At 45.4% G+C, this 15,075-nt stretch overlaps 1 pseudogene and 1 gene segment (V, D, J or C); both read left to right on the forward strand.

The window, feature by feature from the left end:
• Positions 1–9,286: 9,286 nt before the first annotated feature.
• On the forward strand, positions 9,287–13,784 carry LOC107129329 (T cell receptor beta variable 7-8-like). The segment is given in 2 exon segments: positions 9,287–9,381; positions 9,507–13,784. Coding segments are annotated over 2 exon segments (522 nt in total).
• Positions 12,673–13,784, forward strand: LOC102138607 (actin-related protein 2/3 complex subunit 5 pseudogene; annotated as a pseudogene).
• Positions 13,785–15,075: the final 1,291 nt, after the last annotated feature.

Consider the following 15,075-nt stretch of genomic DNA (forward strand, 5'->3'; position numbering starts at 1 on the left):
TAATTATCCTAAATATATATGCACCCAATACAGGAGCACCCAGATTCATAAAGCAAGTCCTTAGAGACCTACAAAGAGACTTATAGATTCCGACACAATAATAATGGGAGACTTTAACACCCCACTGTCAATATTAGACAGATCAACAAGGCAGAAGGTTAACAAGGATATCCAGGAACAAAGCAAAAAGAACAAAGCTGGAGGCATCATACTGCCTGACTTCAAACTATACTACAAGGCTACAATAACGAAAACAGCATGGTACTGGTACCAAAACAGAGATATAGATCAATGGAACAGAACAGAGGCCCCATAAATAACACCACATATCTACAACCATCTGATCTTTGACAAACCTGACAAAAACAGGAAGTGGGGAAAGGATTCCCTATTTAATCAATGGTGCTGGAAAAACTGGCTAGCCATATGTAGAAAGCTGAAACTGGATCCCTTCCTTACACCTCATACAAAAATTAATTCAAGATGGATTAAAGACTTAAATGTTAGACCTAAAACCATAAAAACCCTAGAAGAAAACCTAGGCAATACCATTCAGGACATGGCATGGGCAAGGACTTCATGAGTAATCACCAAAAGCAATGGCAACAAAAGCCAAAAAAGACAAATGGGATCTAATTAAACTAAACAGCTTCTGCACGGCAAAAGAAACTTCCATCAGAGTGAACAGGCAACCTACAGAATGGGAGAAAATTTTTGCAATCTACCCATCTGACAAAGGGCTAATATCCAGAATCTACAAAGAATTCAATCAAATTTACAAGAAAAAGACAACCCCATCAAAAAATGTGCAAAAGATATGAACAGAGACTTCTCAAAAGAAGACATTTATACAGCCAACGGACACAGAAAAAATGCTCATCATCACTGGTCATCAGAGAAATGCAAATCAAAACCACAATGAGATACCATCTCACGCCAGTTAGAATAGCAATCATTAATAAGTCAGGAAAAAACAGACGCCGAAGAGGATGTGGATAAATACGAATGCTTTTACACTGTTGGTGGGAGTGTAAATTAGTTCAACCATTGTGGAAGACAGTGTGGCGATTCCTCAAGGATTTAGAACTAGGGGCGATGGGGCAGCCTGGGAGCTGGGGAAGAGAAGGCAGAGGAGCAACTGTCTCATCAGATAAATTTCTGCCCTCACCCAGCACTCTGGCTCTGCAGGAAAGGTAGAGAGTCCAAGGTCCCTGGAGCCCTAGGCCTAAGGAAGGCTGCATGAGGACGACACAGGACAGTGACATCACAGGATACCCCTCCCATCAGGAAAATCAAGGTGCAGAACTCACTCAGCTCTTCCCTAGGAGGACCAAGCTCTGCATCAGGTGCAGTGCTGCCTGCCCCACTGTGCCATGGGCCCCGGGCTCCTCTGCTGGGCGCTGCTTTGTCTCCTGGGAGCAGGTGAGTCCTGTGCACTGGACAGCAGCCCCATTCTCAGCTTTCCCACCCCTGTGTCCTCCACTTTACCTCGGGGAGGGCCTCCAGGCTGTCTCCTGTGCTCACCCTCTGTCTCCTTTTCCCACAGGCTCAGTGGACAGTGGAGTCACCCAAAGTCCCAGGCATTTGATCAAAACAACAGGACAGCAAGTGACACTGAGATGCTCTCCTATCTCTGGGCACACCAGTGTGTCCTGGTACCAACAGGCCCTGGGTCAGGGGCCCCAGTTTATCTTCGAGTATTATGAGGAGAAAGAGAGAGAGAGAGGCAACTTCCCTGATCTATTCTCAGGTCACCAGTTCCCTAACTATAGCTCTGAGCTGAATGTGAATGCCTTGGAGGCGGGGGACTCGGCCCTGTATCTCTGTGCCAGCAGCTTGGCACAGCCCGGCAGAGTCACTGACATTCTGTATATAAACTTCCTGCCTTAGCTCTGACTTGAGAGCTGCAGGCCCCACCCAGTTTTCACTCCTTCAAGGGAAGCTTTTAGTTGTTTGGAAGGCATGTCTACTGTCCTACTGAGCGCAGAGCTCTCCCAACCAACAGAGCCCAAATTTCATGTGCCCTGAGAGTGTCTGCTTCTCTGCTGCATCTTCTTGCAGCTTGTCACTTCCTGGGTAATTTCAGAACAAGAGTGACTGCTGAGCCCCAGACGTGTGCTTGATTGTTTGTATTTGTTATATAGCTTAAAAGTTTTCAACAATCTTGCACATCAAACATTCTTATTCTTCCTTTACAGATGGAAGGATCAGGGACATTGAGTCATTTTCCCCAGTGTCTCCTGGCTTGCAAGAATCAGAAGTAGGAAACAAACTAGTCCATACATTTTCCACCTATTCCCCCTGCTCCATCATCACCTTCTGCATCCTGGTCAGTAAACCAGAACCCTCACACTGTCCTCTAGTGACCTGCAGGGCTGCAGTAGAGGCTCAGCTGTCTTAAGGAGTCATTACTATGGCTTCTTCATTAGCAACTTTGAGGAATGTTAAATTTCACATTAAAAAAAATCATTTACATGCATTCCCTGTGTCTTTCCCCAGTCTGCAGCTTATATTTTCATTTTTATGGTGTTTTTTGATGCAAAAGAGTTTACTTTAATGCAACAAAAACTAAAAACAATTCTGTGTGTAGACAAAAACTGCTTTCTCATATAAATGTCTACACATGTTTTTCTTAATTTATTCTAGTAAAATTTAAGTTTGGATTTTCACCACTAAGAATAAATGTACCTGAAATATATCTCCTGTGAAAAACAACATAGAGACCTAGGAATGGGAGGGAAGCACATATGTTCAGTGAAGAAGCCTGTTAAAAAGAGCCCTAAAGTGGACACCCGGAGCTGACGGTGGAGAGGTAGGTAGAGGAGAAATGATCACGAACCTTGTCAGGCTGTTGTCTGTTAGAAGAAAGACAGCCAAAAGCAGAGACCACATGGGTGAAAGTTTATGACTGGACTGTAGGTTGAAGGTTGCAGCAGGTAGAGGGAGGAATAGCAGGCAGAGGGCAGAGTCACTGGCTGGCAGGGACAGTGGCATCACCAGTTGACTCTACAAACATCCAGGATTTATGTCCCCAACACACAAGCTGAAAAACCTCCCCGCAATTTCCCCGTTTTTCCCTGACGCAGCTATGACCACCAGGCTCCTCAGTGGTGTGGCCTTTTGCTCCCCAGGGGCAGGTGAGTCCCGTAAAGCCTTTTCCTTGGCCCACCACATCCTAGCCTAAGCCTTCACCTCAGGTCTACATTATTGGGTCCCTCACTGGGCACTCAACTTCCTTCTATCATAGACTTCACAGAAGCTGGGACAACCAGATCGCAAGATACTAAAGAACAAATGCAGGACATGAAGTGGCACAGAGATGCCTGAGACTGTCATCCATGACTACATGTGTGAGAGTTAACAAGAGCCGAAGCTGGTGCACAGCTGATCCGTCCCAGCCCGCACTACAGAGAAATCCCTGAGGGTCTGTAACTTTCTCTCAAAGCCAAATACGTGGCCTTGGTGTCAGAAGCCTCTCCCAGACCTCTGTGCCCTCTTGCACCAGCAGTCACCCCACAGCCACCTTCCTCTGCACACAAAGCTCAGTGGAAGATATAGGTGGCCTTGTCTTCACAAGACCGTGATTCAGGCAGTGGATAATGTTGTCCCATAGGCCTCTCCCCAACACTGCCCAGGTTGGGGCCCTCAGAGCTCTGAGCAGCCCTGTGTGTGTGAAACCCTGCTGTGTGCAGAGCTTTTCCCCCAGGCCAGTCTCAGCTGGACGAGGGAACGACCATCACCGTGATGTGAGTAGATGCAGCCCCTCTTCCAGGCCCCTCCTGCAGCTCTGGCCTCAGAAGTCCTGTTCCTCAGTTGCTCTCAGAAAGGAAGGTTCATTTGAAATTGTGTATTTGCAGACAGCATTGACAACACAGGTCTATGTTCTTTTCCCTGACGGCCTTCACAACTCCTTCTTCCCTATACCACGCTCATGTCAGTATTCAGCCTTCTCCATGTGATGTCTGCTCCCAGCTGTTCTCTCCCTTCCTCTGCATCCTCATCTCCACGTCAACCACAGAAGTGTCAGTTCAGGCCATTCCTCATGCATCATGCTCCTCCCAACAAAGGCCATTCCACTCCACGCTGTATCCTCTGGGTCAACACAAGTCTCTTATTTTGTGTTCTTTCTCCAAATCTCAGTTTAACTATGACCATCTCTAGGGAGACATTCCTTCAACAGTTTTTCTAGGCTGCACCTCCTTATTATAAATACTCACAGCTTATAATATGCATTAGTATTCACAGATTTAACATCATTGTCATTTTCCATGACTTTGTGTGACTAATGGATACTTCTCTTGCGCTCTAGACTGTAAAACTCATCATTTCAGAAATTGTGGATGTTTTGTTCCCTATTTTATTGTCAATACCAACAGCAGTTCGAGGTGCCAGTGGCCAATCTTGAAAGAATAAAGAATAGATAGTGAAAGGCCCTCTGGGTTCCTACTTAGACTGTTTCAGAAGTCTGGACGCAAAAGATCATGAAATCTTATAGACTTGTTTCAATTCAGACGAATGTGTTCTTCTCATTCTCAGCTGTTCACTGGTGCATTTATCTTGAATTTGACCATCTGGGGAATGGGCGTGGCCTCTCCTGACAGGAAGGCTCTGGAGCCCAGGCAGGGAGAATGAGGTCTCAGAATGACTCCCTTGAGAGTCCTGTTCCCCTTTTATCAACGCACAGGCCCAGAAGACCCCTCCATCCTGTAGCACCTGCCATGAGCATTGAGCTCCTGTGCTGTGCGGCCTTTTCTCTCCTGTGGGCAGGAGGGTCCTGGGCAGGGCCCCTTGCGTGGATTTCAAAGCCCAGCCCCTTTCCATTGGGGCTGTAGCATCAGCTTTGTTCTTCTCTGCAGGTCTAGTGAATGTTGGTGTCACTCAGACCCCAAAATTCCAAGTCCTGAAGACAGGACAGAGCATGACAGTGCAGTGTGCCCAGGATATGAACCATAACTTCATGTACTGGTATCGACAAGACCCAGGCATGGGGCTGAGGCTGATTCATTACTCAGGTGCTGCTGGTACTACTGATAAAGGAGAAGTCCCCAGTGGCTACAATGTCTCCAGATTAAACACAGAGGATTTCCCACTCAGACTGGAGTCGGCTGCTCCTTCCCAGACATCTGTGTACATTTGTGCCAGCAGTTACTCCACAGCACTACAAGGCCGTCTCCTCTCCGCACATGAAAGCAGGGAGGCTCTGCCCTCCTCCCCCACCCAAGACTCAGGGATGCCCTGGGCAGAGTTTTCTGCAACAGGAAACTTGGAACCCCAAGTGGCCCCAACTGGCCCAGACAGTATGAGCCTCGCTCCATGACAGGTGCCTCTGCAGGCAGTCTCAGCCAGGCCTGGACTGCTCCAGGTCCTCGGATGTCTCCTTTATTGCTCTCTCTGGTCTATCCTCTGAGCTCTCCCTTTTGGGTAGGGCCAGGACTTCCCCAGCTTCTACTTTTCTACTCATCATCCTGAGTCTGGGGCCCCCAGGATGAAACAGGATTTGTATTTCACATCCATCTAGACTCCAGTCTCTCCCTGGTGAATGTGTTGCTTCCTCTCTCTAGGTTTTACCCCAGCCCCCACCCTCACGTGGTCTCTCCTGTGGCCCACCTTTCCCATCTGGGCAGTCATCCTCCATCCCCCAGCTCCCCGCCCCCTCTACTGCAGCCATGGGGGGAACCCCTCTTCTGTGACTCCTTCCTTCCCATCACAAAGACTTAAAAGGCCACTTCCTTTCCCCTGGGCTGGAGCCTTCCTTTGTCTAGTGGCCACCTCCTGCCTGTGCTTCAGATCTCAGCATCATCAGCCCTCCTGTGGGAAGCACTCCCTTCACTTCCAGCTGAAATCAACTGTCGTCTCATAAGCTCCCGTAGAATCATGTGTCTGTTAGTAACGTTTAGCACACTTGGGCTTTCTCAGATACTTGTTCTGATTATTTTTGTGGTTCCCTCAATTTTTTTTTTTTTTTTTTTTTTTTTTTTTTTTTTTTTTTGAAACAGAGTCTCACTCTGTGGCCAGGCTGGAGTGCAGTGGCGTGATCTCTGCTCGCTGCAACCTCTGACTCTCTAATTCAAGTGATTCTCCTGCCTCAGCCTCCCGAGTAGCTGGGATTACAGGCATGCGCCACCACGCCCAGCTAATTCTTTTTTGTACTTTTAGTAGAGGTGATGTTTCACCATGTTGGCCAGGATTGTCTCAATCTCCTGGCCTCATGATCCACCTGCCTTGGTCTCCCAAAGCGCTGGGATTACAGGCCTGAGCCACCACACCCAACCTCTCCACTCAATTTTTAAGCCCATGAGAGCTAAGGCTGTGCCTGCTGCATTTACCAACATTGGTGCCTGGCATGTGGGGAGACCAATTTCACAGAGGATGGATGAGTGAACGAGAGGTTGAGTGAATGATGAGTGAGTGGATGACCCAATAGTAGGAACATGCTACATCTACTTTAATCTGGCAGAGATCTAGCATTAAGTACAACAAATCCCATCCCTTTGAATGCTGGGCTGAGGTCAGTCTTGGAAATTGATGAGGAATCACTATCACGGCGACCACACCTGGCTCAAGGCTTCCTCTTGTCACTGCAGCACCTGACCTCCTCCAGGTGTCTGTGCTCTCCTTAAGGGTCTTTCCCCACAACAAATCTAGACAGATCAGAGATCCACTTCTAGAATTCCATTCTTATACATCGTTCCTTGAAACCACTTCTGGTAAGAAAATCTCCATTAGGTTATTATCAATAAAACAGGGCCACTACAAGTTTGAGAGTGTAACAGATTTATTATCAGAACTAGACTATGCATCTGTGGGAGGAGCTGAGGAAGACAAGGTCTTGAGGAGAGAAGTCAGAAGGTGAAGGAGCCAGTCAATAGCCAGGGCTTCTGGAGGTCTGGGCAGGACAGGCTGGAGTGGCAGGGACATGAGAGGATCAGAGCATGCCAGGCCATGCAGTGAAACCTTGAGCTGGGAGTACGGGAAAAGGCCAAGGAGACCTGCTTCTGGGGAAGCTGTTCCCTCTATGTGGGGGCCACTCCTGCAGGTGCACTGCCAAACACTGGGGGCAGCCTGGTGGCTGTTGGCCAGCATTTGGGAAGATGAACTGGACACAGGGTGCAGAAGGAACAGGACTTCCTAGGTCTGTTGGATGCCTCTGTATCTGCTGGTCACTGACTCTCACTGTCTGACCTACCAATTGTCCTAGTGACTGTTTTTCATCTGTCTTCCAAATTTTACCAAATGTATCCTTGACCATCTCTAACCTAGAATGGTAAGAGAAATGGCATTCTGGGAAATGCAGGCTCTTACCTTGGCAAAATTGCCTTAAAACAATCCAGCATAGGATGGACTCTCCTAGATAAAGGCATTGGATCACACAACTGCCTCAACCTGCCACAGTCCCTGGACTCCTCTCTGGGGGACACCTGTGTTGCCCAGGGGAATGTGGACACAATTTGTGTGTAGATGTTCCAGACACTGGTGACTAACTTTTGTTTTAATCCTGTGTCTGAAGTGTCCCTCCACCCAGAGGGTGCATGTATGTATGTATGTATGTATGTATGTATGTATGTATGTATTGATCTATCTATCTATCTATCTATCTATCTATCTATCTATCTATCTATCTTTCTTTCTTTCTATCTATCTATGTAATTTCCTCTTGGAAGAAAATGTCATGATAACTACAGGACTTAATGGGATTTATTTATGAAAAGAGTTTTATTAAAAAGAACTAGAAAATTTGAATTCTATTCTGAATCTTTCCTTGGAAGTGTCCTGAGAGCATTTTTGACCCAACCAACCTTTGCCGTGGGTGTATTTGGCAGCCTAGAGTCCAGCAGACAGTTCTAGGCCCTATACATTTGTGAGTTAGACTGGAGATGCCTGTAAAAATGACAGATTCTTAGTGTTGTTCACACTCAGTCCGGGCCTCATTGGAATGTCACAGACTCCCATCGAACAAATAGATTCCCAGTGTGAAGAATATTAGGAGATAGCAACGAGGAACACAATGAGCACAAGCAACAAACGTTTGAAGTGCAAACCCGAAGACTGGAAATTTTGGCATTATGAGATATGAAAGTTTGGAGAGCCACATTTAAATGAACATGAGGGGGAACTGAAACAAGGAAAAAGAATGCCTGAAACCATCAACTTTCATAAAGTTGTCAAATAATATATCTAGAAATGCCTCATACAATCACTGCAAACAAAATGGAAAGTCCAACAGTGGATCAGCTCCTCCTAAAGAGATTTTTAGTGATATCAATGGTGGATCTGCAGGAGTGATCTAGAATGCAGCACAGAAAATTAAAAGTGAAATATGAAAAAATTAAAGAACAAGGAAGAAAAAAATAGATTTTCCCATATACTAGAATATTCATATTTTTTCATAATTTTCCATTTTTTCTTGCATATGATTGATGTTTCAAACAGATAACATAGCTAGAATGTTATGAGGTGATATTTATGAGATGTGAGCTGAGAATTTTTTAGAGGTGTTTAAGGACCTAAATTCAGAGTTTCCAGAAACAAAATGAATCGCAAGTAAGACAGTCAAGTCATAGGGAAATTGTAGAACACGAGGGACAAAGAGAAGATTTTGAAAGCAGTCAGAAAAAAAGAGAAATACTTCCCATAGGAATATATGGAGAACAACAGTAAGTCAAGATAGCGGTTAAAAATAATCACTAGCTCAATTGTCATTCTCCTTCTTTTAAGGTGAGATTGATTAAAAAAAAAACTTTTAGAAGGGGAATATGAAAAATGACTGCTGTGAGTGTGCTACCAAGGTTTCTGAATTACAGCTAACAAAGGTGGAAAAAGATCCCAGAAGAAAGGTATGAGGGCAGTTCATGAGGGAACCCATGTGATGGCACGTCCCATTGGGCACGTGTGACTGGGGGAATGGAGGAGGCTGGGAAGTGAATCGGGATGGCACAGGGGACCCTGATTTGCAGGAAAGACAATGAGCTCATGCCTTGGTGCCTTGTATTGGGGATGCTGTTGGCACATCCTACATGCCCAGGACAGAGGAGCGGCTGTAGGACGAGAAGATGAACTCAGAGATGCAGCGTGATGCCTCTGGCTCCAGACAGCATGGGAGCCCAAAGCAATGAGAAATGCATTGATGTTGTTAAAAGGGAGGTTATAAATATTTAAAAGCAGCACCCAAGTGTGTTCTAATATAAATGCTGTGACCCTGAGGTCCTGGGGATTGAGAGAGGAAGTGATGTCACTGTGGGAACTGCCCTGTGGGGACAAGGACGTCCGTCATCCTCTGCTCCTGCTCACAGTGACACTGATCTGATAACGCCCCCGTCCTGGTGTGACCTGCCATGGGCACCAGGCTCCTCTGCTGGGTGGTCCTGGGTTTCCTAGGGACAGGTGAGTCCTCAGAACACAAAGTAGTTTCATTTTTTCTCTGTGTGTGTGGGGGTGTGTGTGTGTGTGTGTCTGTGTGATGCCTACAAATGTGTCCCTTATTCTGTTGCTGAATTCCATTTCCACAGGTCACACAGTTGCTAGAGTCTCCCAGTCTCCAAGGTACAAAGTCACAAAGAGGGGACAGGATGTAGCTCTCAGGTGTGATCCAATTTCGGGTCATGCAACTCTTTATTGGTACCAACAGGCCCTAGGACAGGGCCCAGAGCTTCTGACTTACTTCAGTTATGAAGCTCAACAAGATAAATCAGGGCTGCCCAGTGATCGCTTCTCTGCAAAGAGGCCCGAGGGATCCGTCTCCACTCTGAAGATCCAGCGCACACAGCAGGGGGACTCGGCCGTGTATCTCTGTGCCAGCAGCTTAGCCACAGCGTGGCACGGTCGCCTACTTCCTGTTCACAAACCTCGTCCTTCTTTCTCTTTGCAGCTGCTAGAGACCTTTAGTAGAGGCCTCTCTTTCATCCTCATTTTTCATGGGAAAGGAGTAGATTTGGACATCGGCTGTCCATTAGGTAGAAAGAGACCACAGATTCATTTCTGAAACACAGTGACTACAAATATAGGTGGTGAAAACAATCACGGCCCGCTGCACTCTAGGAGTCCTCGGAACCAGCTCACTTCTTCAAGCAAGGAGTGGGTGTCTTAGCCTCGGCCTTCAGGGCAGACATGCATCTTCTATAGGTCTTGGAGGTTGCGGTGCTGCCCACATACTTGAGGTTGTCAAAAGCAGGAAACAGGCCGGCGCGGCGGCTCATGCCTGTAATCTCAGCACTTTGGGAGGCCGAGGCGGGCGGATCACAAGGTCAGGAGATCGAGACCACGGTGAAACTCCGTCTCTATTAAAAAATACAAAAAATTGCCCGGGTGTGGTGGCGGCGCCTGTAGTCCCAGCTACTCCGGAGGCTGAGGCAGGAGAATGGCGGGAACCCGGGAGGCGGGGCTTGCAGTGAGCTGAGATCGCGCCACTGCACTCCAGCCTGGGCGACAGAGTGAGACTCCATCTCAAAAAAAAAACAAAAAACAAAAAAAAAAAACAAAAAACAAAACAAAACAAAAGCAGGAAACATGCTTTTCTCATGCGTATGTTGAGGCAACTGGAAGGTCTGAGGCTACATCCCAGGAACATCTTTCTTCGGAAGCTCTTCTATCCCTGTCACCTTGGAAGTTTTCTGCAACAAAATATCAAACCTCTCTTCCTGTTTGAAGTAAAGATCTTTACAAATTTGTAGTCCTTACTTGATAAATACAATCATGATAACAATAAGACTTCATTTATTTGCCTGCTTTAAGCCACGTGTATCTTTTATTTTGTTTCTATTTGCCATTGCTGCTGTCCTGATAGACAGAAGCATGCATTCGCCACTGCTGCCAGTTCACCTTGATTCCCTCAGGAAATCTGATTTCTAGACTCCGAGTGTTTTCATCGCTGTCCAATGCATTTGATTTGAAATAAATTTTCTGAGGCCTTTAACTCAGTAAGTGTTTTATTTATAATACTGATTCTATTCCTTGTTAGTTTATTTCTCATATTATATATTGTTATAGAGCATTTGTTATAAATAGAAGTACAATGATTATATTTTAATAGAATCTTCCACCTGTCTGTGGGTGATGCTGCAGTTTGTATCTATGAAAGCGAATGCACTGGTCAGAGTTGATGTGATCATGGATCATGAGTTTCTGAGAGTCCTTGGCGACAGACCAGCTCTCTAAATCTGGGACTCAGTGTCCCAGACACAGCCATGTTAGAGGTGCCCTGAGTGTTTCATAGCTATGAGGGGCATCACAGCCTTTCCAAATTCACTGATCAGAAATTGTGGTGGTAAAGAGCCCAAATTTCTTTCCCCAGAGAATGATAGTCTGTGGTAGGGAGATACTCTGGACCCATTTTTTATTGTGTGTTATCATCAAATCGCTCCTTGCTCAGGTGCCCTGTGTCTCCTGGGACTGAGTAAGGCCAGTGCACAGATGGGAATGCCCTGTCTTTCTAGACCTTCTTTGCAATGGCTGCCATCTTCCTCCACATGACTCCTGAGATACCTGGTCCCAACAGCGGGCAAGCTCTGACACTGAGGCTGAACAGAACACCATCCACAGTTGTAAACGGTGCTGCAAGGACATGTAACAAAAGCGAGCAGGGCTTCCAATTTATACTGAGAATGAACATGCAAGAGGAGCAAAGGGGAGATGTTACTAATGAACAAATAGGAAGGAATAGGGATTCTACTCAATGAAATCATTCTGTATTCTTAATTTAAGCAGGAGAAACATTTCTTTACAATTACTTCAAGTCAAAGACTAGCAGCTTTCCAACCATAATTATTTGCATCATTATTTGCTCTGTGATCTCTGCAGCTTCAGAGGACTTGGACATTCTTTCTCTGAACAAACATCCCTTTCTCCATTCTAAGACCCAGGATCACACACTCTGATCTTATCATGAAAAATAATGAGGTTTGCTATAGTTGCTGTGGCCTCATTTTCAGTGTGTTGAGTAGGAAGCATTGAAGAACTTTGAAAGCTTTGCTCTTGAGTCTAGGGATGTGCTGGACCCAGCTTGTATGACTCAGAAGCAGTAAATAGGCGTACTCTTCCCAGCTCCCCTTTCAGTGAAGCCATGTTGGCTGCTTGAAATCTGCCATGGTGGGGATGCTGGTACAACAGAAATTAGCAAATGCTACCAGCCATGTCCCCACCTTCGCAGACACCCAGTTTAGCAGCACATCACTGGAGTATTTTCTGATGTCCCTGTTATGCCATGTCTTGTGGGGACAAAAGGGCTCAGAATTCACCTCCCCTCTACTCTTGCTCCTAGAAGCCATTATCTAAGGGGGCCTCAATTGTTCCTATTTCTATTCAACCTCCAAATTATCTTGCTCTGTAGGTCTGTGTCTCCTACAAGCATGCCAGTCTCGAACATGACAACTATTTTGAACATCCCTGAAGGGATCACTGAACTAGTGCATTATTTACAAATTATCTTTCCTGCATGGAATACTCAGATGCTGGAGTCATTGGCAACAGAGATGGCCAAGCAGCAGGATTGTGAATCACTTACGGCCCTGCTATTCTTCTGTGGCTCCCACAGACCCTGTAACAGGGACTATTTTTCTTAGGAAACTAAGCAGCTCACCAGTCATAGCTAAGTAGCTCCACACCGGTTAGGAATGACTCTGCTTTTACTTTAGGCTGAGAGGTCAGAAGGGTCACACCCCAAGTATTCTCCTCTCCAAGATGAAGTATGGCCGCTCTCCATCTCAGTCCCTGGAAGTTGTCCAGAGTCGCCTGAGAATCCCTGCTCTGGGGGCGGAATCACCAGGACTCATCCTGGCCAGCTCCCCACAGTCTGTAGCAGGGCTTTCCTGCCAGGTGCAGGGCACAGGAATGGTTCTCCCTGTCTCTTAGGTAGAACGAGGCCATACAATGATGTTTGGATAAAGGGGACTGGAATTCTGGGTCTCCATTAAAGTTTTTTTTTTTTTTTGCCATCTCGCCAATGAGAAGTGCAATCCCTTGGTATATTGTTTTTGGCACTTGGGAAGGTTTATGTGGTTAAGTCACATTAAGAAATTGTGCCTTAGGCGCCGGGCAGTGGTCTGCTGGGCTCCGCTTGCTGAGGTAGAGGCAGCGCCAAGAAGAGGCCTTTGCCGCTGGTAGGGATTGGGAAGTAGAAGAACACAGTGTCGTCGGCCGGTTCCGGAAGGTGGACGTGGATGAATATGACGAGAACAAGCTCGTGGACGAAGAAGATGGGGGCGACGGCCAGGCCAGCCCGATGAGGGCGAGGTGGACTCCCGCCTGCGGCAAGGAAACATGACAGTTGCCCTACAGGCAGCTCTGAAGAACCTCCCCATCAACACCAAGAGTCAGGCAGTGAAGGACCGGGCAGGCAGCATTGTGTTGAAGGTGCTCATCTCTTTTAAAGCTAATGATATTGAAAAGGCAGTTCAATCTCTGAACAAGAATGGTGTGGATCTCCTAATGAAGTGTATTTATAAAGGATTTGGGAGCCCCTCTGACAATAGCAGTGCTGTGTTACTGCAATGGCATGAAAAGTCACTTGCTGCTGGAGGAGTAGGGTCCATTGTTCGTGTCTTGACTGCAAGAAAAACCGTGTAGTCTGGCAGGAAGTGGAAATCTGCCTCGGGAGTGGGAATTGTTGGTACAAAGACCAAAACAACCAAATGCCACCGCTGCCCTGTGGGTAGCATCTGTTTCTCTCAACTTTGCCTTCTTGCTTTTTCATATCTGTAAAGAAGAAACTTACATATCACTTTTCCTTTAATGAAAATTGGGATAATATAGAAGAAATTGTGTTAAAATATAAATGTTTCATCCTTTCAAAATCATTTCAGTGATGTTTATACCAGTCTGTATATAGTATAATTAACATTCAAGTTTAATTGTGCAATTTTTAACCCCTATTGGCTGGTTTTTTGTTTTGTTTTGTGTTATTTTTACCTAATACTGAGAGATTTGGTCAGAATCTGAGGCCAGTTTCCTAGTTCATTGCTAGTCGGGAAATGATATTTATAAAAACTATGAGAGACTGGCAGCTATTAACATTGCAAAACTGGACCATATTTCCCTTATTTAAGCAAAATATGTTTCTGGAGTAAGTGGTGGGTGCATACCGCTACCGAGTTCTAGCTTTGTTTTTGCTTGCCTCCTGATCATCTGTACTGTGGGTTTAAGTGTGCTACTTTCTCTCAGCATCCAATAATCATGGCCTCTCAATTTATTTGTGGTCACTCAGAGTTCAGAGCAAGAAGTCTTGCTCTATACAAATGTATCCATAAAATATCAGAGCTTGTTGGGCCTGAACATCAAACTTTTGTTCCAATAATATGGCTCTGTTTGGAAAAAACTGCAAATCAGAAAGAGTGATTTGCAGAAAGAAAGAAAACTATGGTGTAATTCAAACTCTGGGCAGCCTCTGAATGAAATGCTACTTTCTTTAGAAATATAATAGCTGCCTTAGACATGATGAGGTATACAACTAGCATTTAAGATACTATTTAATATGCCCTATAAATGTCTTCAGTGTTCTTCAGGGTAATTAGGATCTCAGAAGACTTGGTTCAGATCCGAACAAATACACATTCTTTGTTTTAGCTCAGTGTTTTTTTAAAAAAGAAACTGCCACACAGCAAACAATTGTTTACTTTATTGGACAAACCAAATCAGTTCTCAAAAAATGACCGGTGCTTATAAAATGTTATAAATATCCAGTAGTTCCAAAACAAACCACCTGACCAAGAGGGAAGTCAGCTTGTGATTAGTATTTACATTGGACACCAGTTTTGTAATCACTGACTTATGTGCAAACTGGTGCAGAAATTCTATAAACTCATTGCTGATTTTGATACCTGATTTTTGTTTCATTTTGTTTTGTTTTGTAAAAATGATAAAACTTCAGAAAATAAAAAAAAGAAAGAAATTGTGCCTTTTTTCCTGTTCAGATATAATCCAAGGCAGTGAAAGAAACAGCAATAATTTTGAAAGCAGTCACTTGTGCATTCTATGATAAAGGTGTTAAGTTTCATTGCCCACATCCTACTTTCAGTCTAGTGGAAATGAAATGGCACAGTTAGGAGGCATGTGAGCATGCGATGAGAGAAGTCAATGCCAACTGAG

The sequence above is a fragment of the Macaca fascicularis genome, chromosome 3, assembly GCF_037993035.2.
Source record: "Macaca fascicularis isolate 582-1 chromosome 3, T2T-MFA8v1.1".
Taxonomy (NCBI): Eukaryota; Metazoa; Chordata; class Mammalia; order Primates; family Cercopithecidae; genus Macaca; species Macaca fascicularis.